Consider the following 27,253-nt stretch of genomic DNA (forward strand, 5'->3'; position numbering starts at 1 on the left):
CATATACCATAGGTAGTCATACCACACCATACTTCACAGCGCATATCATAACATTATTAAAATTAGACAATACATTTGAAAAAAATAATAAAATATATTATTAAACAGCATCAAATTTCAATTACAAGAATAATACCAAACGGAGTAATAATATGCCAAGTATTTTTAACAGCCAGCCAACCTCTTATTTTGTTCACTGTTTTTATTCTCTTATTATTTTCTCTATTATAATTATTATTAACTTTTATTGAAAATGTAAGTGTAGAACCCGCTGTGGTTCACCTCCGGCGGCACCACTTCCTTTACCATGTCCATGGGCGGCAGTAACAACTTACCAAGAGGTGGACTGCATGCTCCTCGGCTACTCCTATATTATTAAACAAAAAAAAAACAATAAAAAGTCATCTAAAATCATGAGACGCTCAAAAATATCGTTACAAATATTATTAATTAAAGTTAGACACCTAACATTTACTTTAATTGCTTTTTGGAGTTTATTGGAGTTTACTCCTTAAGAAACGATTTGAGTTATAAGGCCCGGTACGGAAATTTTATGAGGAGTAAAATCAAGTGTAACACGAAAAGTTGAGGCGTAACGTAGAAAGAGACAAACATATATATCCACACTGTTCGAATTCGGAGAGAGGTGAGGGGGCTGAGGGGTTGTTACTAACCACACTTGAATAAAAAACACACTTACATGTTCCACTGAATATACAGGGTGAATTTTTAAAACGGGCCTTCAGGGCCAAATCCAAAACTATAAGGATTAGCGAAAAATGCTGAAAGGAGTTACGAGGCCGATTTTGATTAAAACTATAACTGCATCATTATTTTTTTTAAATAACTTTTTCCCTAGCCGGGAATCGAACGAGTTCATTTTGAAAAAAAAATGCACCTCTATATTATTCCACTATCTGATAGTGTTGCTTATAAGGATCAAAATCTGGAAAGTAATGATAAATGACAAACTAAAGGAAAAGCCTCAATTTTAAGAAAATACATATTTTTTCATATTAATTTGGCAGTTAAGTTCCCGCCATTCATTAATTTAAACATTTCGTGTATTAACATTTTTTTTGGCTCAATGTTTCTAATCATTCGATATGGACGTTTTGTTTCCCAATAATTTATATTTTTATGTTCGACTTAGCTAAGGTTATTTTTAGGACCATTAAAATAGATTTACTTGCTATGGGCGGGGTTTCGTTTAATACAGATGTAAAGTTGACAATTTGCGAGAATTACTTTTTAAAGTCAAATTCGAGTGATTCAAAGCCGAGTGATTGCTAAAAAAAGAGATATAGAAAATCATATTTAACGTTGAAACGAAGTTGTAAACAACAAACAATAAGAATTTACTATTTATTCAGTTATCTATTTTCATTAAAAAAATAAATCCTAAAAACGGCGGTAACTTATTTGCCAAACTATTACTTTCTTATACTAAGCCGTATGTCATAGTCATAACATCGAATAATTAGTTGATTAACCAACAAATTCTTCAATGGTATGACTTATGTCTGTTTCTAAAGAATTATACATAAATCATTTGTTATGTATAATCCTTAAGGATTAGTATGCCAATGTATGGAAAAATACGTATTTTCTTCAAAACTTTCCTTTTCCTTTAATTTGTCACAAAAATTACTTCTCAGAATTTGATCCTTATAAGCGACACTATCAGATAGTGGAATAATATAGAGGTGTCATTTTTTTCAAAATGAACTCGTTCGATTCCCGGCTAAGGAAAAAAATATTTTAAAAAACTAATGATGTAGTTTTAGTTTTTATCAAAATCGGTCTCGTAACTCCTTTCAGCATTTTTCGCTAATCCTTATAGTTTCGGATTTGGACCTGAAGGCCCGTTTTAAAAATTCACCCTGTATATTAATAAATTTACAAGGGGCCTCTTATAGTATCTACGAAAGGTTCTCAACAGCGTGATTCAACGGCTGTTTTAGCAGCGCCATCTAGTTTAATATTACGGAACTATCATATACAAATTATTTGAATATTGAACACACACTTTACGCGCAACACCAGTGAAGTCACTGAATAGAAATGTCATAATTTTATTTTTTTGTACTAGTGACGTGAAGGAATGCGTTGTATCGGTAAAATAGGTTCATAGACTACATATTAAAAGTATTTTTAGCCACAAATAAAACATAGATAATTTAAAATAAGCCAAATACGAATATATTAATGATCCATTACAATCCCTCCTTTTTATTACAATCATCATATCCTCTCAAAAAGGAAGTAGCGTTTTTAACCAAAATATGAATCAAGAGTGCTTTTATTAATGTAAAATACAGTAAGTTCAAATCCCATATGAAAGTAATTATTACAATAAAAATAATTAGCAATATATAAACCATTAAAACCTCATTAACTAATTTGTTTACATTTTTGCATAAATTAAGTTATAGGTTTGATCATTTATAAACACTGTGAAAAATATGAACATTGGCGCCATAATATGATTAACAATCTTTTAAGAACGTTTTTAAAGAAGAGTAACATATAAAATCAGTAAGCAATTGAATAAGATATAATATTAGCAAAATAAGTTTTTAACATAAAGAGGCTTTTGTAAGTTACTGATATATTAATTTAACTTATAAAAATGGATGCATTATTGATCAGCACCATCTATCAACGATAAACGGGCAAAATTAAAACAGTATTATTTAATATTTATTACAGAATTATTGCTAATGAATTATGTTCAAAATAAGTTATATAAAATTAGCAATACGTTTTAAATGAATTCTAGAATTATAAAACATTCAGATACAATCCAAATTACATATAATAACATGTTTATTGAGTCTCATATAAATTGCATCCGTAAATTGCAACAAGGATATTTTATAGATGGCAAAGAAATTATAATTATTAAGTTTTAAGTTATAAAACGTTTAACATTGTTTTAAATATAAATAATTATATTATATTAAAATTTACTTTAATATAAACAATTATATTAAGTTACCATTATAATATTTGGAACCAAAATACATAGATTGATAAACTTGCAAACTTAAAATTTATAAAACTTGCCACTAGATGGCGCTATTATACCCATGCGCCCATATATACATCTATATACAACGTACATAAACAGCAACCTAACCATCAAGTTTTAATGTTTTGATTTTAAAGTTTTCTTGTACTTCTATGCATTGATACGTGTATTTTTTATGTACTATTAAACAAATCATCAAGTGATTAAAGTTGAAAAAATATTTGAAAATATTCAAGAAATTGATTTAGATGATAATGAAGAAGAATCCAAAAAACACATGGATGCGGTTAATTGGTATTTTCTATTCGATATATATCATAATCATCGTTCGTAAGGAGTAAACTCCAATCGTGCGTCGTAGCTGACACACACACACTTTTTTTATTTATTTTCTTATTTTATTTTTAATAATAAATTAAATGATGAAACCACTGATATACCTAATTAAGAAGTAGACAAATATTTTACTTTATTTACGAGTGATCCATCCTCATTATTTATTACTTTTAAGAAATGTATTACACACGTAATACGTCAAAAACTATTTACTTTAAGCCATAGATTAGTAAAGATACTTCGCCGCCTTGAAATAGAATGTAGCCGCAAATGGCTTATTATAGTAAGTTCTTTTTTTGAATTCTTGACAAATAAAAACATTTTTAGAGAAAATTTACGAATCAATAACTAATACTGCGTAATTTTCATGATAATTAAATAATTTATAATAATAATTTCAAAGATTTTAGGGACATTTTAGCACGGAGACGTGGCAAAACTTTTTTACGCAACTGTTTCAATTCTCAAAACTGGGCACATTTTCTTGTTAGGATTGAGTAATCTTTACTAATCTATGCTTTAAGCTTAGTGAGGTGATTATCCAGCAGCATACTCTGGAATGATTGTTATTTTATAAATATATTGTTAACTAGATTTATTTTAAATATATTTTTGTAATTATTTGATTAAATTATTACCTACAGACATTGTTTTATTATTTTAATCGTAAATAAATATATATAACTCAAAGGTGACCTATCAACGCACAGTTCAAACCACTGGACGGATCAAGCTGAAATTTGCCATGCAGGTAGATGTTATGAATTAGGCATCCGCTAAGAAAGAATTTTGATCAATTCTACCCCCAAGGGGATAAAATAGGGGATGAAAGTTTGTATAAATCTTCTTAGTTAATAATATTACTTCGTAACGCGAGCGAAGCCGCGGGCAAAAGCTCGTCGTGAATAAATTTAATAAAAGAAAAATGAGGCCATTAACTATTGGCTGCAATTGTTTTTGCTGCAAAATAACTGTCGGTAAAACCCTTCGTGATACATCCTCTACAATATCTATTATTGTTGTAACTGATGTCATAGGCGCTGCTTCTTGCTGCAGCTATTCAACTAACTCTGCAAGGGTTACAAAGTTTTCTAGCGGAACTCTAATAAAGCGTCAATCCTATTACAATTTTATTGTTCACGGGCGACAGTGACCACTTAGGAACCTGCTCCTGGAAGTATATTTTATGATCATTTGAATCTATGATTGTTTTACAATAGGATAAGAATAGGATCTTTGAAAAGCGACTTCGAATTTCAGTAAAGGCGGCAGTTCATAGCGCTCTCTCAAGTCAAAGTCACTGGCTGAAGTTTCACGCCGTAGATGGCAGATGTGAACAGATACAAATTCCCTTCGCCAAATTATTTGGCAAACTACATTGTTTGTCGACGGCGTCAGACTACCTAATATAAACGAGTCCTTATACTATATAATTTAATGTTCAAAAGGAAACACAGATGGCGCTTCTAACAAGTTTGCAAAAATAATCCGCCAGAGGGCACCCGTTTCACACTTTTAATTGAAAGTGAAGAGAAGTGATGGTTTGATAATCGAATAAAAAACACTTCTAAATACTTATATATACATGCAGAAACTAAGTCATACTGTAAAATAACTCCCATTGGTCCAACTTAGTAATAAGAATGAGAATCATAGCGCCATCTATTGCACGTTTAATAAAGTGCACACGTAGGCACCAAGCTAAACAATATCTCAGGGATTGTACAGATGGCAGTTGTAACAATAATATAATCTAACATACTGATGTACGGTTTCCTTTTTGTATTCGCAGTAATTCTTATAAAATATTATATATTTTTATTATCAAAACTAGAATTATAAGGCTTTTTATTTTATTTTATTTATTTATTATTGACAAAACAGAATCAATTGCATTCGCGGTAGGTATACACTAAAAATACTATAGCGATAGCGGTACTATAGCGGTATACACTAAATAATAGGTAGAAACTGATATAGCCGACTGATAACATACCATCTCTACATCTTTTTAAAGTATGAAGAAGTTCTTGTGTTTAGGTAGCAGGTATGGAATATGGATGCCTGGCTTATGCGACCAAGTTAGTCCATAGGTGTTGCAATGTATCTGTGATTGGGTTTAGGTGACACCCTGTTCTAGGTATATGGTTGTTGTGTGATATGTTGGTTGATTACAGATGTGTTTACTATCCTATAAAAAAGGATTGTAGTTATTTACTTCTAGCTATAATAATTAAAGTGGCTCAAATATTCAAAATCTGAGGACAATAAAAGCAGTGATAGCCTAAGTGCCTAATGGTTTAGAGACTCGGCCTCTCGAACGAGGGGTCCGAGTTTCAAAACCTAGGCCTCTAGACCTAGACCTCTGATTTGTCAACGTTATGTGCGTATTAGAAATTAATTATCACTTACTTTTAACGTTGAAGGAAAACATCGTAAGGAAAACTGCATACCTGAGAGATTCTCAAATGTATGTGAAGTCTACCAATACGCATTTGGCCAGTACGGTAGACTATGACCTAATCCTTCTCATTCTGAGAAGAAACCTTTACCCAATAGTGGGACAATAATGGGTTGATTACATGACGAGGACAATAGTTAGTGCCGGTATTATTATGTTCTGTATACTTTTCCAAGGCGTTCCAACTTACTTCTCAGGAGTAGCGGCGAATCTGTTGTCGACGTCGGATAGGAATATCTAATATTATCTGGAGTTGATTACAGACGTCCATGGGCGGCAGTAGCCACCTACCATCAGGTGCACTGTATGCTCGTCTGCTACTCCTATATTGTAAAAAGAAAAAAACGCCTAAGACATCTTAAGGCATAATTGGTGTCGTAATGCATATGTTGTTATGTCTTTCAATGCTCATAGCTCATTAACCTTTTAAGTAAACAATTAGGTATGATATGGTATGGTACCTAATTATTTACAAGTGAATTTTTACTTAATCAATCGCAATAATTCAAATTACAATAACAACAATGTCAGCCAAATATATATTTATCTATAAAAATAATTGTTTTAAACTGTATTGTGTATTACAATATACATGAACTATAGAGTCGTACCTACTAAATAAGATCTAGACTTTAGATAAATGTTGTAAGTTTCCGTTTGTAACTACTATCTAATAAAATGAAATATATTAGGTTAAAACAGTTCCTAGCGATTGAAACTCAGCTAGTCGAATCCAAGGTTCGAATCCCAGCCACATATTATTACTTAAGTATCAGTATATAACGGTGATGGAAATCATTGTGAGGAAAGCTACATGCCAGAGGTACCTTTAGAAAAAGTTGCTCAAAGACGATTGACGTATACGAATTCGCACTTGACTAGTGCTGTGGACCATGGCCCTCTCTGAGAGGAGACCCGTGCTCAGCAGTGGGATAGTAATTACAGTCGAAAACCTACAGTTCTCCATTTAATAAATTCGACGTAATCTTCTATATATTATAAAAAAATGAATGTTTGTCTATTACCTTTATAGAATTGTAAACTATGCATATGATTATGTTATGATCTTTAGCAATGTGCATGAGCCCATGAAGATTTCTTACTTGGTACGACCAATTCTCGGCAGATGATGCCAATGTAATTCCAATTTTTCAGTTACACTTACATGTAGTTATGTTATTTTTATTATTGCGAGCGAAGCCGCGGTCACTTCTAGTTCTTAAAACACAAAGGAATATTATTAGGAATGAGGATGATTGACCGAATAAACTTGTGTCATTTCACATGTAACAGTTGTGTCACAGAATCATAACAAAGTAATAAATGGGCGTTCAACTGTTTTATCTGCTACCGAATAGCATAATTATAATGGCTTTGAACTTGCTACCAAAAATTATATAAATTGCAGTATTTTCTACCAAATTTTGCAGTTAGTGTGCAGAAATGAAGACGTTAACACTTCTATTGCTTACGGCGTTAGCCGCAGGCGCTAAGGGATACCTCATTAAGGTTCCCACTTCACCCGTGATTCAACCAAGGATTGGTAAATATTTTTTCTAACATATTTAAGTATTTACTGTTTATCCTCAAAATGTGTTTTACTGTATTTTTTCGCGATTTAACTTTAAATTTAATGGTTATGGGAAAGCATACCTTAGGTTACAAATTAATCGAGATAGCATTCGTTTGAGCAATTTTTAATGAACCAAATAGAATTATATTAGAGTAGAAATATTTCTATCCAATAATGTTTAATCTCAAGTTGTACCTACCTTTTAAAATACACTCTCATTTTACTAAGGAAAATAAAACGGAATAAATGTACTTCCCAATTAACTACTTACCCATTTTGTTTGTCTTTAATACCAAATATTGAGAATAAAAACAAAAATTGGTTAGGTGTTCTATTTTAACATATTAATTGTTGTAGTATTGTAACATATTAATTGTTCTTGTAATGTAATTTTTTACAGCTCCAGTAGGTTGGGTTCATGTACAGAAGTTAATTTTACCACTTTTTGAAAATGTGTGCGAAGAGAGTAAGAACCCCATAGTTGTCAGACTAAGTCAGGAATTCAAGCTGGACATGTCAAATGGCAATTATTTGGTAATATTTATACTGTTATATTATTTACTTTTATAACACCTGAAGCATATAATAAAAAATCACTAATCGTGATTCACTGAACTCTCATTTAATCATTTACAACAGTATCCAACGATAATAGTTCTACTTAAGCTGATTATGTATAAGTTTCTAATAGCTATGTTGGAAAATTGTATGTTTGGTTGATTATATCCGTTTAGTTATGTCGGCTCCATTTCTTGTTGCCTATTACCATCAAGTGGATTCCATCTTCAACTCATTACGGGGCTTCTCTCAGAAAAAAATGACCTTTGAATATTTCTTGGGTATGCAGGTTATCTCACGATGTTATCCTTCGCTGCTTAAGCAACTGATAATTAATTTCTAATACGCACATAACTGAAAAATTAGAGGTGTGTGCCTGGGATTTGAACCTAGGACCCCTCGATAAAGAAGCCCAGCTTCTTAACCACTAGGCTATCACTGCCATCAGTTGGATTATATATTGCAATCAATATACATGTATTATAATATTTGCCCAAATGTCTCCTAATTATTATGAAATACATTACACACATATAATATTTACTCATATATTACCTTTTTCAGAAGCCAGAAGTCATCACGAATTTACAAGCTTTGAAAACTGGTAAAGGATTACTCCCTAAGGGTGAAATATTTACTGAATATAACATGGATCACGTAAACGAGCTAAGAATAATATATGAATTGTTTTACAACGCAAAAGATTTTGATACATTTTACAAAGCAGCGTGTTGGGCTCGGCAGAATATTAATTGTGGTTTGTTCGTCGATGCTTTGTACTCAGCAATTCTGAGCAGAAAAGATATGGAAAGAGTATCTGTACCTGCACCGTATGAAATACTACCTAATTATTTCATACGAAAAGATTTTATTATCAAAGCCTCTACGTTAATTGCCGGTGACGAAGTCAGTCCATCTGATTACATCCGCAACGACGGAAATTCATATATTCTAGATGTCAATTACACTACCAACGTTTACGATAATACTGATGAATCGAAATTGGTTTATTTCTACGAAGATATTGGCCTTAACTCCTATTACTACTTAACAAAGCTCAAAATGTCTTCCTGGATTAATACAAACCCTATAAATAATAAGTATGGCGAATATTTATACTTCCTCATAAAACAACTCATGGCAAGATATAATTTAGAGAGATATTCATATGGATTACCAGAATTAGAGGGTATTAATTGGGACTATATAAATACACTTCCCTATGACCCAATGCTAGTTTATTCTGATGGAAATGACTTCAGCCATCGGGAATTCACGCATTTAGAAGGAAACGAGAAATTGACATTATTACAAAATATTGAAAACAATATTGCAACCATTGTTGCACATATGGTATGTATGGTAAACAACTACAATTTAATATAATACAAGTGAAAACATAAAAATGATAACTATTTTTAAGTTCAAATATTTTCAGAGAGATGGTGGATACAACAAATCAGAAATACTTAAACATTTAATGGAAATACTGATTACAAGTGACAAAAGTTACGAGAACTTAGCTCTGCAAATCTTGAGTGAAGATACCATCGTTAATAAAAGGTATCACTAATACTTTTAATAATAATAGTAAAACTTTTTTTATACAAATTTTAAGTATATTTTGTGCCTTTGAATGGCAGTTGATATTATTATAAATACTTATATTTATACTATCTGTTTATTGCAGACCACCAACAGTATTGGGACATTATATGACGATTCTTCGAGATCCAGTATTTTGGGCCATAAATAAAAAAATGGTAGATATAGTAGATAATGCTCTGAAAGTATTACCTGGTTATACAAGAAATGAGCTGTATTTCCCTGGAGTCGAAGTTTTAAATGTTGACGTGAAGAAAATGATGACGGCATTTGAGAGTTTTGATTTTGACGTTACGGATGCGTTGGAAACAGGCGAAAATGACACAAAGTTCAAAGTCAAAATAAGTCAGTCAAGGCTTAATCATAAACCATTTTCAATCAAAGTTAATATTTCATCGTTAGTAACTCAAAAAGGATTATTGAAGATATATTTAGGACCGAAAGTATTGCCTGGTGAACATGTAGTTAAGAAAAATTTGTTCATGCTACTAGACTGCTCTGAAGTTAACCTTAAAGTCGGAGGTAACATAATCACAAGGACATCAGCCGATATGGGTGATAGTTCAGACGATTTATTATCACTATATACAATTAAAAAGAAAATAGAAGATGCTGAGTTTGGGCTTAATGCTCTAACCCTCAAACTGATTGATGAACAGATCAAATTCCCATCGCGATTGGTAATACCAAAAGGTTTACCCGAGGGACTACCATTACAAATATTTGTTTTTATTGTGCCTTTTGTTAAAGCTATCGGAGGACGTATGATAAACGCTGAAGTTAATAAGGATGCATTACTCTCTCCTGGTTATCCTCTTGATTTAGACATTGAAGTTCGGGAGCTATTTGACTTACCAAATGCGTTAGTCAAAGATATTGTCGTAACACATAAAGGTAGTAACGATAAAACAAATTACGCAAACACGTACGGACCTAAGTCATGGCAAAATAGTGAGTATAATACTCCCAATGAACCTGTTATTTTATCTTTAGCAGCTCGTCCTGATTTTACGTTAAGAAAAGAACCGATTGATTACAAATCTAAAAAAGGCCAGTATGGAAAAAAAGAAGATTATGCGGCTAAAAGAGACTTCAAGTACAAGAAAGATTATACAAAAGAAGTAGATAAAACCGTAGCAACTAATAATGATAATTATATTACAAAGGTAACTACCGATAAAGTAATTACAATTATCCCCGATGACAATATCAATACAAATAAAGACAATTTTGAATATGTAGTAAATACTGATATGCATATAGATGGCAGCAACACGTTTTCGTTAGATAAAAAAATACAGGATAAAGACAATAATGAAGAATTTTCTATTGATATCACAAGGGATAAGAAAATAGTTCCAGATGAGTCGTTAGAAAATTCTAACGAAATAAATTATTATAACAAAGTTGATAAAGAAAAACACATTGATATATCTAAACCTACCAATTGGCCCACAACCACGAAGCCTACGACAATAAAACGGTTTTTTAGTATTTATGATATTCTTCCTGATTATTTCGAATCCAACGAAAAAGTCTATGAATAAAACTAATTATTAAAAGTAGAATGCTAATTAAATTAAGTGTAGTTAATTTGTTGATTAATTTTGTTATAAGTTAAAGTTAATAACACTTTTTAAACTATTGTTAAATAATATATTACAACTGTTATTATTTTTAATGTAATTAACCTAAGAAGTAAAAAGAATAAACAGATGAGGAGAAATAATTGTATTATTTATTAAATTTAAAAACAATAAAAGGTTTTAAGCCAAACAGTTCCGGTATTGCAGCATCGTTCATTCAAAGTCAATTGGGATTTCATTGATCTTAAAACATTAACGTTAATACGAAATCCACCACCGATGGATCTTATTGCTATTTCACTCGATTTTCTATCATTATTTTTGGAACAGTTCCAAATATTTTACAACGATGTTACGCTTTCCCTATTTTCATCGTGGAAAATTTAAAAACCATCGCTCACTACTGTGACAACGGCTAGAATACAAACAGAAATATTTTTACAGCTGATTACAAGGTTCCTCTCAGTATACCCGTCATTACCATATAAAATAGTCGTAAACTTCTTTTGTTCTAATATTTACCTGTTTCGTGTTGCTTTTATGTTGTCTTTGTTTGTTTTATCTCGACAGGCTCATAAAGTTTACTCCAAATAAATAATAATAATCTTAGCTTTAGTCACATATTTCATCCTGCTATTAACTATTCACCTCTACTTTCATATTTTGTATTAATTACAAAAATCAAATATAGAAACTGATGCATAAAGTACAATGCGAACACTATAGTGTTAAGGATTATTATAAATTTAGTTCACAAGCAGAGTCACAATTAAATCAAACCAGTATTGCATTACCGTTTCATTATTTCATTTACTCACAAGAAAGTGCGCAAATTATAACTTTTCATAGTATGCCTCGTATAATAAACCGTGATCCTAATACCGTAGAAACTTTAGTAGGAAAATAACTAAGTAAATTAACATTAAACTAATTTTATCTGAACCCTACTACTACTACTACTACTACTACTACTACTACTACTACTACTACTACTACTACTACTACTACTACTACTACTACTACTACTACTACTACTACTACTACTACTACTACTACTACTACTACTACTACCCAGCACTGGGACAATAATGGGTTGATGATGATGAACTTTATCATGAAAGTAACATTAAAATAATTATTAATTGAAGACCTTTTGCACAATTACACGATGTAAACACAACTTCATAATCATTAGCAACTCCACTATTCAAATCGTAAGCCACGTGCTTCAACTCAAATTAATTTATCTTTATGATAAGTCTGTTATGTGTGAGGCGTGTATTTCGTTAGTAAACGGATGTATAAATCGACATGAAATATGAAAACAATCTAGTATCTATAGAATCGACATAATTTATTTATTATTTACGGGTAACATCGAATTTAAAGAGGTTAATAGTTTTATAGGATTATAGGTCACTATAGGGATCTTGGATACGCCATCATAAATTTCATAGTTAAATTTGGCATCCAGGCTATATTCCGTTAGAAATAAGTACATTAAATACTTTTATTTAAGCTGTGCGGATAGATTACTTATTCGCAAGAAACAAATCACTTGATTTAATCAAATGAGAGGGTGTTATATCACAAATTTGTGATAGATATATGTTATTATGGACATAGTAATAATGCATGAGAAATGGACGATGACTTAGATGTGATTGCAACGACTTGAGATATTCTTAACATTTGAGGTAATACCGTGTGTCATTTGTTTATAATTTGAAAGATAGTTGGCTCCTCAAACTGAACGCAACACGCATATTTTGTATTAATTAGGATAGCTAGGAAGCAATAATTCATATTGTCGTCAGAATTCTTGTAATCTGGTCCAAAATTCACATTCCGTCTGAAGCTAGTTACGAGGCTACGACAGGCAGATGGACGGATGTCAAAAATGTGGGAATATAACGAAATAAAATCAATTTCAAACTAAGAATTGTATCATTTCTCAGAAATGATAACAGTATTTCAGCTGTTTTAACTGTAATCGAAATAAATGTACGTCACGTCTGCCGAAGATTTTGTAAACAGTAATTTCTTATTTCCTGGACGAGTTTATAAAATATTTATAATGTATTGAAATATTTCATCAGAAGGAGTAGTGCGGTTACGGTTTTACGTCTTTGAAAACTAGTTTTAACATTCATCTAGAAGTTAATTTTTATAATAGAACATAATAACTACTCATGTTACGAGGTTTAATTTTACTGGAACTATATTTAGACTATTGATAAAATAATATAAGTAAATCAATCCAGTAAGTTTCTGTGATTGAATAAAAACACGTTTTACTTTTATTATTTTTCTTAAGCGTTAAATTTACTTGATATTTCATTGTGTCTAAGTGTAATGTTTAGTTTTCACCCAAAGTTAGTATGAAGTGTTTATAATATCGTTAATACTTTTTTACTTTAATACGTCTTAGCTTTAAGACTTTTTTGTATAAAAAGTCCAACTTATGGTTGGATTTATAATAATGTATAAGTAAATATTCAAATGTAATTCCACGTGAATCATGGATAAGGCATTATACATATGTCATGTTTAAATGGTGTATTATTTACATACCAAGTACGTCTAAATAGAAAACAATTTTTGCCTTAGAACGAAGTTTGAATATTGCCTTGTGTAATTATCTCTGTTACCACACTCTCCATACCACTAAAAGTCAACTCTACGCTATTATTAGCATATGGACAGTTTTACTACCTTACTCTAACTAAATATTGATTCTAACATCAATACTGATTCAATTATTTCCACAAAACTATCTTTATAAATTAATAATTCACTATAAACCCAATGAAAATCATATATACGTGAAATGAAATTTAATCGGTCATTTCATAAACCTCTTAAGTCACATTTTTTCCAACATGCTTTTTTGGCTGAAAATGGTTCCTTAAAGGGAGATGCGTATTCTGGGTAAAAACTACGTAAGACGATGTATTCCTTCCTCTTTTAACAATAATAAAAAAGACGATTTAAAAGAAGTTCAAGATAGCATTCTGGAAGAGCATATGCCATTTAATAACAACATTTTTAGCTGGTCAACTGCAAATGTTTAAGATAATCCAGATGAAAATGATGGAGAATATGACTACCTATGTACCATAAAGGCATTAAAACATGAAAAATTAATACATGTAAAATGTTAACCAGATTATTTTTAAGTGTAATGTTCCATTATAAGCATAAAAATATGATTACTACGATTGTTTTGGTTAAATTTTATACCAGTATCCCTATTTCTCGCTAAAGCAACTTAAGCCACGAACTATTTTTCATTATTTCTATTAAAAACTGTAAAGGGTATTCGCTATTTTAATACTAAATTAAACATAAAAAAGTCCTTTAAAACTCATTTGTTTGAGTATGAAACACTTTTTATTGATTCCTAAAAAATTCAAATTGTATGACTTAAGAGATTTTTAAAATGACCGATTCAATTATATTTCCACTTCATTGACAACGATGATTCAGAGTATGCAGAAAACATTACTTTTGGCTATGAAAGCCAATTATTTTCGGTTTTGGAATGGAATATCGCTGTAAATTACTCAGCTGTCGGTTATGCATCGTCTAATAGATTTAATAAGCTCCGGTGTCTAGTGGAGACTGGCTAAAATGTATTATGCACTAGATCTAAACTAGCTACTCCACCCGAAGTCCATTCCTATTTATCAATGGTATAAATATAAGTATTACAAAATTATTCTTGGATGTACTTTACGCCCAGTGGTCGAAATTCCATAATTATAAAATTTGTATTTTTATTGATAACACAAAAAAGTTCTTGTCTTCACTCTATATTCAATTCTAATTTTTTGTAGAGAATTTAATTTCCTACAAGATTATGAAAACAGAAATTAGAAAAAAAATCGAGATTTACATTGAAAATTAAAAAAAGGTTTTTTTTTCATTTTTTTGCAATGCATTTTAAATGGGAAAGGGGACCCCCCCCCCCCCTAATGCGCCAGCTCAATTTTAAGATATCAAGCTCAAATTTTAGGTTTTTTTTGGCTATCAAAGTAACTTTGTACATGTATTTACTCAAATAGAAACTTTTTTTTCTGACTCAGTCTAGTGCACAAATGACTTTAACCCATAAGGAAATTACCGTCCATCTGCAATGCCCATCAATATCTAGACATCTTGAAAGCCGATTCTGTCTTCAGTAAACAAACATATAGACGAGCCCAAATGCATTGTTAAATATAAACATTTCAGCTGCGATATTTTGGATTCAGGGCCAATCGCTGCATTGACCCACACCTTGATGGCCAGCGTTTGATGGCGACCATTTGATATGATATATAGCGATAGAGTCATCAACTGATTATAAGATCATACTCTTGAACGAATTTATTAATAAAATCTGACTTTATTGTAATGAATAGCCTATTAAATGAAATGTTGCCAATATTAGCTACTTATTTAATTTTCCTTTTGACTTACTCCTTACTAACGTATACAATTAACTTAAAATGTCCAGTTTAGCTTTACCATACTTTGATATAATGTATGAAAACTGTAAGCCTTTGTCGATGTCGTTATCTGATTAATTTTTCAAGCACACGACTTATAGTGACAAAGTTTTTAATGGCTTTGATTTCTTCAAAAACAAACCCCAATCGAACAGCAAGAGAATTGCATTTTTTTCAACATAGTTGGTATTCGATAAGATATCCCCTTAACTTTACGTTTAAAAAGTAATTGAGCGTTATTCTTAATTCGAAAAGCGTAATAATTCGCTTTATATAATTTAATTATTCAAAAAAATAATTAAATAATTCAAAAATCAAGTGTTATGCAATTAATCTTAACAGTCACAATATTTTAATTACAATTCCGCTAGAAATCATTGAAGGTGCGCCAATATAGATAAATGTATGTAATTTTTATTTATTGCTAATTTATTTTTATATATGCGTCCGTTTTTAAATTATTTTGCTTATTGACAACATCCTATTGTTAACACTGTCATGGTTACCGATTTGTAGTTGTCCAGTATAATGGACTATACCTACCTAATCTCATTATTAGTGGCAACCCATGGCCAATAGTGACGTTTTAATTCATTTAGTTAGTCTAAATCAGTTAAAATTAGTCGAATTTTAGTTGAAGAAATGTATAACGCCTCGCATACACTTTTTCAACTATAATTACTAAAAGTTTACACAATGGCAAAATACTCTCAAAATAACTGAAGGGATTCTGTACATAACTATCGTGTGACCGTTACAACAAGTGCCAACAATTTTACGGCCGATCGTGAAGGAGACTGGCATAAATTAGGAATAGAGTAATTACTGACTTATTACTACTTATTTCCATTTATATTTTATTAAATTTTCCTTTATTTGTCAATTTGAACAGCAAACAGAACTTTACGGTATGATGTCTTGAGACGTGTATGGTCATTATTAATCTTTAACTGATGATTGGTATTGCCTGGACGTTTGGTGATACAGTACTTTCCTGTACAATCGAGGCAGTATTATCGTCACGTCTATCCTTATAGCCCAATGGGATCGGGAATAGCTGTTTATTACCTGTATCTGGATTAGATACTCTGAGCTTGATTTAAGCAACATTGCAATCATTTATTTCAAAGCGCAAGTGAGAAATTTTTGTTCATTATTTGTTTATAAATTTATTTTTATAAAAGTGAGTTTTTTCCTAAGTTCCAAGTGTTGCAAAAGTACCTACTTACTTTTGAATGCGACAATTTTATCTATATAACCAAATATAATAGCTGCCAACGTGTCACATTTTAAAACAGAATAAAATTTTAATAATATAATTAAACAAAGAACTTAAAAACCAAATAAAACTGACATTTATAACTCAATAAAATTCAAAATTACTCTACATACAGCGTAGGTAATAGGCAATTAACAGAACATCTTAAACATTCAATCACATTAGAAATGGACGTCAAATTAATAAAACCTCACAAACAGTTACAAGATGCTCCGACGAATCGATATAAATAACATATAACTCATAGTCTTCATGAGTGTAAATCAGAAATAGTTTTAGGATGTGAGAAGCCAAGGTATTCCGCATATCAACTGTAATGGCCGCTGGATTAAGCACCTTACACATAACGTGCTGGATCTGATAGTAAATGTCGTATTAAAAGTAAAAAGACATTCGCATCAATAATGTTATTAGATGTTCTCTATATCTCTGTTTTTCTTTTCAGATTATTTTACAACTGACTTATTTCAAAACTGACTTTTAAGGAAATATCAGCTTAAAGAATCCTTTCACTCCGTAAATACAATTTTATTGTTTAATTTTGATTAGTTAACGGGCGGTAGAATTTACTCACTATACATTTTTTTAGTTTTTACCGCCTGTTAACTAATCAAAATTTAACACTAAGTAGAATTTACTTACTATACCGCCCGGTAACTCTTGTAGTCTCAATGTAAATATTTCTTGAAGTCTTTGATATACCAACTAAGTTAGAACACCTAGTGTATTCTGTCTTACCATAGCCCCTAAACCAGATCACTAAACCGCTTATATTGCGTGACTGTACAAAGCCTATGATGGCTTCTACTACCCTTGGCTTTTTATTTAAATAAATTCTAGTCACTTTTTAATAAAAATAATGAACGACAATAAATTGGCTGCTGTGGCAAACTTCATTCTTTATTTATGCACATATCCCTCATTTTATTTTTTCAATGTACAATATTTATTCTCAAATTTTCCTCTCTGCTTATTTGATCAAATACGTAACGAACATAGCTCCAACATACACATTCAGAAAAAGTCCTTTGAGTACCTACTGTAACAAAAGAGTTAATAAATTATAGTTTACCCTTAATAAAAGCAAAACATAAAAATGGTAACTATCCTCTAAAATGTATATATGAAATAGAATGTCAGAATTTGAAATAAATAATACTTTCCACTGTAGTTTTTTTCGAAACTCAAAGAACGTTAACACAACGAATCTGCAGATATACGAAAAACAAAACACAAAAACAACTGCAAATAAAAAGTGACCTACTTCCCGTAACTTATCCCACGTGAGACTGGAACGCGACGGCATATCACTCATTGTGGCGTTCGCATAGAACACAAAAATTATAGCCGATCACATTCTATATCCGAGGCTCGGAACGTATAACCCGTTTCACGCGCTCAGTTGCTAGTTAATGACGCATACCAAAAACAGTTTCCGAATGCTTCCCTAATCCGCGATAAGCTTGTCGTCTATAAGCGATTGTTTGGTCGCTTTACAAATCAGCAGCTAGTATTTATGGCTGTTATTATTTATCAATTTACCCAATGTTGTGCCTAACAAAGTCGATAAAGTCTACCGGGTTTTGACAATTCCTGAGTACTAGAAATAATATGCTTTGAATATAATAGTCTCAAAAAGAAAATTATTTTTGATTGAAAATTAATGTCATTATAAACCACACTTGATCTCTCGCAATACCTTTCTACACCAATTAAGGTCCAATCAGTTTGTATACTCTAGACAAAATATGCTATGTGAGAAGTGTAATATTAAAGAACAATCTAAAAATCTCAAGCGATTTTTAGAGATAACTTTGACAATATCTTCTAGATTATTTTCTCTGTTTTATAAAACCCCGATCTGGCGTCTATTTCATTAATACATAAAATAAAAGACGCAATCTTAATTATAATTAAGACAAATTTTACGTCGTTCTAAATATTATTACCTAAAACTTCAAATAAAAACATTCCCAACTCTATTGTTAGGTAGGTATTAAATTTAATTAAAGTAAATGAAAATTGCGTACTAAACTAAATGTTCCCTTACTAACTGATTACAAATAAGACTCCTGTGACACTTAAATATAGTACCAATTCATTCATCGAAATGAATACTAGATCTTATGACTATGACTAATTAGATATAGTTTCGCTACGTCGATATCTGTCTGTTCTGGACGGTGGCATCGTAATATTTTTGTTGGATTGTCGTGTGACGACTTCAAAGGAATTTCCTGTTCTCAATCTGGATATTGCTTAATATGCTCATGCGCTTCTGCTTTTGATATTTATTTTCGACACCAAAACATGTTTCATTTCAGTTGTAATCAAGGATTCGATTAACTATGATTAAACGTTGCACTTGTAAACGGCCTTACATGTATCATTGTTTTAATTACGTAAACGGCCATGTCTAAATAAAACGACAACAATAATAATAAATAGACATTTTGTCGACTATTAATAGTTTTAAACACATTATTCTGTGTTTAACCGTATTCTAGGGACAACTTTGCTATGATTATTACACTTAAGCTTAGCTATTTCAGAGTTTCAGGTGAACAATATTGTTTTATATGATAAAAAAAACCAAGGATAGTTTCATAATTAAACATAAAATATAGAAGATAAGAAAAAAAAATTTCAAGTATGAAGCAGGTACATAATTATGCATGTAATTATACTAGGGAAATTGAAGATTGACGATCTAAAGAGGACCGCTGAAAACCACTGAACTTTTGGTACAAGGTTAGGTATCCAACAGTAGACGTTAAAAGGCATTAAAACAAACAGATAAATAAAAGAAAATTAAACCTTACATACGAAGCACTTACAAAAACCATGGATTGTATATAAAAAATGTAATATTGCGTATAAGAAATCTAAAAAAAAAGAGGCGATAAAACTGACACAGTGCTTCCTACATCGTTTATATTTCGAACGATTGACGTTTCAAATGACGACGCCCGTGAAACGTCACGACACGTGGCGGGAAAAAGCTTAGTTGTGGTTTTTGCTTATTTTCGTATTTCGTTTCGTGCGAGGAATGCTCTATAAATAAGGGTGGCTCGGGAATATCGGATCCAGTGTAACAACACTCGCACTCCGATTCGGTTCTTGTTACAACAGAAAACTTCAACAAACAACATGGTGAGAATGCTTCTAGTGCTATTAAAGTGTGAAGTGACGTGGAAGTGACGGAAATCTATGTTCGATTATGTGCTACATACAAGGACTTCGCGTTACATTTAAGAACATGCGGATTTTTTAAGAAAAATATAAATAGTTTCATAAAGTGACGAAAAATTAATTTGTTATAGATTTCTTTAAAAATACGGCAGCTATTTCAATAGATCACATTCGTTATTTCAAGATAAGAATTTAAAAAAAATGTAATATTAATAAATATAAGTTTTAAATTAACATTTGATTGAGATAATTTAATTATCGTAAAAAAATGCATTTTTTTCTTCATATATACAATACATATTATATATTAATCATCGCTTATTTATCATTAAATTAAGATCAGTAATTATCTTAAAACATCGAGTTTAAATCATTTTTTGACTTCTAGGACTCTGATGATGAACAGAAGATGGCCATGCTCCGCAAGGCCTTCCAGATGTTCGACACCACCAAGTGTGGTTACATCGACGTCCTCAAAATCTCAACCATCCTGAACACCATGGGTCAGCTGTTTGATGACTCTGAACTTCAGGCCCTTATTGATGAAAATGACCCAGAAGGTAATTGAGAATTTACGTAACGTTAGACATACATATTTCAAAACGGAGGGAAAAAGTACGAACTGAGTTGTGTTGGCTCAAACTTGCTAATTTTTATATATTTTTTTATAATATAGGGGTAGCAGACAGGCATGCAGTCCACCTGATGGTAAGTGGCTACCGCCGCCCATGGACATCCGTAATCAACCCCAAATAGGATGAGATATTCGTACCTAAGGTCGGCAACAGATGCACTGCGTCACCTGAGAACTTAACTGGAACGACTTCGAAAAGTATGTCTCCCTTACCACACTCTTCAAACAAGAACACAACAGCGTTTAATACTGCTGTAACGAAACAGACATAGGTGTGACGGTGGTGCCGCCGGAGTCGAATCACAAGGAGGTTCCGTATTCGACTGCTATGTATAAATATATGGAAATTTGTATACTCGCGAACTTCTCAAAATCTGAACCAATTTGGATGTTTTGTTATGTTATGATTTTCATGATACTGCATTTTAATTTGGAGTTAAAAATGAATAGCTGACGTAGTTCTAGATAATGGTTTAGATTCTCATAAGTTTCGCCCCCCCTCTCTCTCTCTCTCTCATAAGATTACATGAGCAAATGAAGCGTTTGCTCATGTGTCGCGTATGTTTATGAAACTAAAAGACAAAAAAAAAATTCTCAAGTAGGACTAGAACACTGATTCAAATTATATATGCAGTAGCCATAATTTGCCATATATAACCTTTATTGCCAATATGTACTTTATTACCAATCACCACAATATTTTTCTCTTCATCAATTGATGTTTGATTATTTATTAACTCAAGACCTAATTACCTCAAGTTGTTTACTGGTAAAATATCATATTAAATTACTTAGATAATTGGCACCACTAACTACATTCTGTAGTATCTTATAACTTATTTTACTTTTAATGTTTCCTATTTCTTTTGGTCTACGAAAAAACTGGAATGTGAATTTTCGTTATAATTTCGCAACATTTTCTTGGCACAAACATGAACTCGTTTGTCATCATCACTTACATTTCGGAAACCGGGACGTTGAAATATTGACATCTTGTGTAGGTTCTAACAAGTGTTTTCATTATTATTTAAACAAACAGTGATAAGAACATTAAAACTTAAAATTTCTACCACTACGTACGATTTATCTTTCTGGTAGTGATAAACAACTGGTTGCTGTTCCACTGCTGGGCACAGGTCTTCTCTCAGACTGAAAAGTATTAGTCCATAATCTATCGCGCCGGCCAAGTGCGTATTGGTAGACTTCACATTCCTTTGAAAACTTGTTTTTTAAGATTTCTCAGGTATGCAGGTTCCTCACGATGTTTTACTTCATCGTTTAAACAAGTGATAATTAATTTCTAAAACTCAAATAATTTTGAAAAATCAGAGGTGTATCTGAGATATGAACCTCGTTCTCCTCGATCAAGAGGCCGAGTTTCTTAACCACTATGCTATCACTGCTTGGAGCAATATGATTATTTAAATCCATATTGCATTTGAATCCTCCATCGCGTATTTGGTATACATCTTTATTAAGAATGCTGTTATAGGGGCAATGTGCGTATTCTTTTACCCATATTACTTTGTACTGACGTGTATCTGATGTCACTTTTTATTAGTAATGACGTTACACGAAGAACAAAAAATCGTCATTCTAAGACTGAATTCATGACGTGATCTACTATAAACCGTGAACATTATCATTCTGATTAAAGATCGTGCTAACCACTAGGACAGTAATATTAAGTATCTACGAACAAACATTTAAATCTTATAGTTTTGAATGTATACCGCTTCATGAAAACATCAAAAAATATCCCGTATAAAAACCGCTTACAAAATGCAAATGAACATCAATAAAATTAACCTCAAACTGCGGAACGTACCATAAAATCTCGTCCTCGTAAATTTGAGTAGACGCATTAATCATCAAATTTAACAGAAAACACACGTGGCAAACCGAAGACACTCGAGATATGTGAGAATATTTTTACACGTCGCGCTTGGCATAATGAGGCTATTTCTGTTCGACTCCCTCGGATTCCAACTCTGAAATATTGTCCTATCCTTGTTTTGCATTTCTAGTTAAAATATTATTTCAATACAAGAACTGCTCATCTTGCATCTGATTATAAATCGTAGTTTTTAAATAGTTCAAGAACGTCCCAGAAAACTATTGTGTTAGATATAATTATAATCATATTCTTCAACATTTTAATGTTAATCTTTAATTATAAAAATAAATAAGAACATTAGCACAGATTGTGTTAAATGGCAGTTATAATATTTTTATACCAAAATACAACGAAATATAATTAAGTACAATAAAAACTTACAAATGGCAAAATTCCAGACTGTAGATTAGATCAAATCTATTAAGAACTCAACTCGTTTTTTCTGATATGTCATGGAATACCAAATACATAATTATGCCATACCATCTTTCAGACCAAAAACCTACCTCATAACAGCAGTGTTAAACGCTGCTGAGTCCTGGTTTGAAGGGTGTGGTAAGGGAGACATACTTTACCGAGGCGTTCCAGCTTAATCCTCAGGGTAGCGGCACATTTGGCCGACCTCAGATAGGAATATCTTATCTTATTGGAGTTGATTACGAATGTCCATGGTCGGCAATAGTCACTTATCATTAGATGGTCCGCATGCTCGTCTGCTACTCCTGTATTATAAAAAAAACAACGGCAAGAGCAAGTAATAGGTTATATTGTATTAACTCAACAATTACATTGTCATGTTCATCGCAAATACCTGGAGAAACCCCATTTTCCTTGTCTTAATACTTACAAAAACTAACTTTAGTAAAACACTTTCATTCTCATTTTTAGGTACCGGCAAAATCAACTTCGATGGATTCTGCAATATCGCGTCTCACTTCTTGGAGGAGGAAGATGCTGAAGCCATGCAACAGGAACTGAAGGAAGCTTTTAGGTACGAGATTTTTTTAAGATTTAAATTTGTAGTTGCATAAGTACGTATTTCAAATAGTTTGTTGTGTATCTTAAACGAATGCACCTAAGATTATAAATGCTTGGCTAGCAATTGTAACAAAAATAAGTATTGTTGTGCAAAGAAGATTTATTTTTGTAATATATCAGACGAGCTTGCAGTCCACCTGATGGTAAGTGGCTCCTGCCGCCCATGGACATCTGTAATCAACATCAAATCGGATTATCACTGCTTTTATGAGGCAGAAATAGGTGTGGCGGTAGTTTCGCCGGATTCGAACCACATAGGGTTCAACCACCTTTGAAACACAGACAACATAAAACTGCTGCTTTCAAACGATATAGAACGTTAATTGAACTGGAAATAGCGTCAATGGGGGGTCAATAAATTTAATTGTTATCCATATATTGGCTCCCCGTGCCGCTTCAGAGAGTTGCAAATTAAAGTTTGTAGAACATCTAATTGACAATAGATCAAAGTTAAACATCATTAGAAATAAAAAGAAAAGTGACCTACTCATGTTTGAATATAAATAATAAAATAAATATGCATCGAAATTCTTCATTTAGTAACGTATTCATCCAATGACTCACACCAAAAATCTGCATTATACATCTATATGATATCGTCATTTATATGTAGTCACATTCTTCGTTGCTTCAAATATAAGTCACTTAGCAATGTTACTCCGTAGATACTAAATCTCAATATGGAAAACGACGTAATCGCGAATATGTGCAATGTAAACTTATATGATAAATGTCATCCCGCTAGTGATAAATGTGGTCCACAACGCCACATTGATCCCGCATGCAATATCGCACATCGCCGGGAAACCATTACAGCTGCTATAATTTATCATTAGCGAAATCCCACATACTACAATTTTGCTAGAATTCGCAACATTTTCTTCATTTGATTTATATTAAATGAACATGTTAATGCAAAAATTAATTACCTTGTTCGTGGGAGTGTGCAATAAACAGACTATAATTTAGAATGTTTTCCAAAAATACTGATTTGATAGTTGAAGTTCAGAATTACGTCTACGCTTATTAGTGCTTTACAGCAGCAGCGGTAGTGTTGCGTTGTAAGGTTTGAAGTGTGCTGACTATAACTTAGCCCATAAATTAGTATGATATCCATAACGTACCTAAGAGATGTTAATGATACGTGTGTATTTTTTTCACTTACAAAAGATTCAACTCTTGAGATCTCCCTGGATTGAATACTAAATATAACGGTATATTTGGATACATTTTTTTTAACTTTCTCATTCTTTATAAAGGTGGTAGAACCCTTTGTAGTTCGACTCCGGCGGCACCACCGCCACACCTATTTCCGCCTCATAATAGCAGTATTAAGCGCTGCTGTATTCTGGTTTGAAGGATGTGGTAAGGGAGACATACTTTTCTAAGGCGTTCCAGCCTAGTCCTCAGGGGTAGCGCATCTGTGGCCGACGTCAGACTATCTGACCCTATCTGGGGTTGATTAGGGATGTCAATGGGCGCCAGTAGCCACTTACTATTAGGTGGACTACATGCTCGTCTACCATTCCTATAATATAAAAAAAAGAAAACCCCTTCCCGAGCCCACTATTGTATTGTCCATATATCTGTATGATACTTACGGTTCTCTAACGTTACAAATATATTTCCAGATTATACGATCGTGAAGGCAACGGCTACATCACCACCTCGACCCTGAAGGAGATCCTCGCGGCCCTTGACGACAAGCTCAGCAACTCCGATCTGGACGGCATCATCGCTGAGATCGATACCGACGGCTCCGGAACCGTCGACTTCGATGGTATGTACCATGCTTACAATATACAGGGTGAATTTTTCAAATTAGCCTTCAGGGCCTAATCCGAATTTATTAGAATTAGCGAAAAGTGCTGAAAAGAGTTACGAGGCCAAAAATATTTTGATAAATACTAAAACTGCATCATTTGTTTTTTAAAATCTGGAGGCACGGCAGTGCCTCCGCCAAGTCGAGCCAAAGCCAAAAATAGCGGCACGGCCGTAGCATTCTTTTCTCGAAGCAATTCGGCCCATTTTTGACCCCTATCTTTTTCCCTAGCCAGGTATCGAATGACTTCATTTAAAAAAAAATCCCATATTATTTCAGAAACGTTAGTAACGTTGGAATTTTACCTTATTTTACAATTATTTAGTGATCAATATTTTGTGCGAAAAACATTTTGTTACACAGAAGCTATAAAATTACATTACAATTTTAATGTTAAGAAACAATCAAGTTTTACAAATGATTTCTTTTACACAAACAATAATTATGTGCTGCCTTTCTTAATCTCCCTGTTCTTCATAGTTGAATGGAAAAACTCTCTAAATATTTTCAGCTGCCTCAACACACATAGAAAAACGACGTTTACGAAATAGAAAGAGGGGTGTTATAAGTTTGTAGCGACTTCCCACTACTCGTCAATAGATGGCGCTGTTGAATCACGCTATCGAAGTTTTCTAAACATATGGCATATATACAAGCTCCGAACTGAGACTATTGGAGCACGGCCGCTCCCCGGGCATGATCACCTAGCCCGGCGGGAGATTATACTATATTAACATGTATTGTATACCAGTATCTGTATATCTATGGTTTGACGACCCGCGTGGCGGAGCGGTCACCATACCGGTCTGACGCGAAAAGAGTTCCAGGTTCGATCCCCGGCCAGACAGATATCTGAATGATGAATTAAGATATCTGCTGTGGGCCCAGGTATTTGTGTATTAGTCTTTGTGTGTGTCCATGGTACCCACGATACGGGGAATCCTAGTGTGGGCCTGTGAGTGTAGAAAGCGTTTATTTAAATATTTATGGATATGTGTATCTATATGTCATCGTAGTTCTCAAACCAATGAACGGATTTGATTTTTTTTTATTATTTACAAATAGTGAAATACATTTTCTCTTTGTTTCAGAATTCATGGAAATGATGACTGGCGACTAAACCAAATAATGTCTATAATATAGTATTATACTTAATTACATTTAGAAACTATTTTTTTGTATACATTTAGGAGTTGTAAGACTTCGTTAGTACAAAATCAGTGCGGTATTAGCATGGTTGTTAGAATATGTTAACTTTATATACTAATATACTATCTTATAGATAGATACTTAATAACAATGTGAAATCCGTTCCATTGAATTATTTCCGGAATAATTCAGAAGCAACGAATTATAGACAATTATATGCTAATATTTATAACGCATTGTATTATATTTGGGAAGTATTATTTCAATACAATATTATATACGTTACATCCGTTATCATTTTGTTTAGTTTTTATTTATTCTCCATTCTATTGATGTGAAAAATAATGTACCTTTTTTATAATTTAGGAGTAGCAGACGAGCATGCAGTCCACCTGATGGTAAGTAGCTACTGCCGCCCATAGACATCTGTAATGAACCCCAGATAGGCTAATCCTATATATTCTTACCTGAGGTCGGTCACAGATGCGCCGCTACCCCTGAGAACTAAGCTGGAACGCCTCAGAAAAGAATGTCTCTCTTACCACACCCTTCAAAACGGAACACAGCAGCGCCGAACAATGCTGTTATTAGGCAGA

The 27,253-nt window shown here is 32.4% G+C and overlaps 2 protein-coding genes across 2 annotated transcripts; both read left to right on the forward strand.

The window, feature by feature from the left end:
• Nucleotides 1-7,274: 7,274 nt before the first annotated feature.
• LOC140753989 (arylphorin subunit alpha) lies at nt 7,275-11,296 on the forward strand. The gene is made up of 5 exons (XM_073088883.1): nt 7,275-7,374; nt 7,805-7,938; nt 8,527-9,315; nt 9,401-9,525; nt 9,653-11,296. The coding sequence occupies exons 1-5, from the start codon at nt 7,275-7,277 to the stop codon at nt 11,112-11,114; spliced, it is 2,610 nt and encodes an 869-aa protein (XP_072944984.1). The 3' UTR covers nt 11,115-11,296.
• An 8,625-nt stretch (nt 11,297-19,921) lies between these two features.
• Nucleotides 19,922-26,954, forward strand: TpnC25D (Troponin C at 25D). The gene is made up of 5 exons (XM_073088882.1): nt 19,922-20,078; nt 20,506-20,677; nt 23,537-23,639; nt 25,318-25,466; nt 26,600-26,954. The coding sequence occupies exons 1-5, from the start codon at nt 20,076-20,078 to the stop codon at nt 26,626-26,628; spliced, it is 456 nt and encodes a 151-aa protein (XP_072944983.1). The 5' UTR covers nt 19,922-20,075; the 3' UTR covers nt 26,629-26,954.
• Nucleotides 26,955-27,253: the final 299 nt, after the last annotated feature.

The sequence above is a fragment of the Epargyreus clarus genome, unplaced genomic scaffold, assembly GCF_041222505.1.
Source record: "Epargyreus clarus isolate Ecla_fem2 unplaced genomic scaffold, WU_Ecla_fem_2.2 ptg000027l, whole genome shotgun sequence".
NCBI lineage: Eukaryota > Metazoa > Arthropoda > Insecta > Lepidoptera > Hesperiidae > Epargyreus > Epargyreus clarus.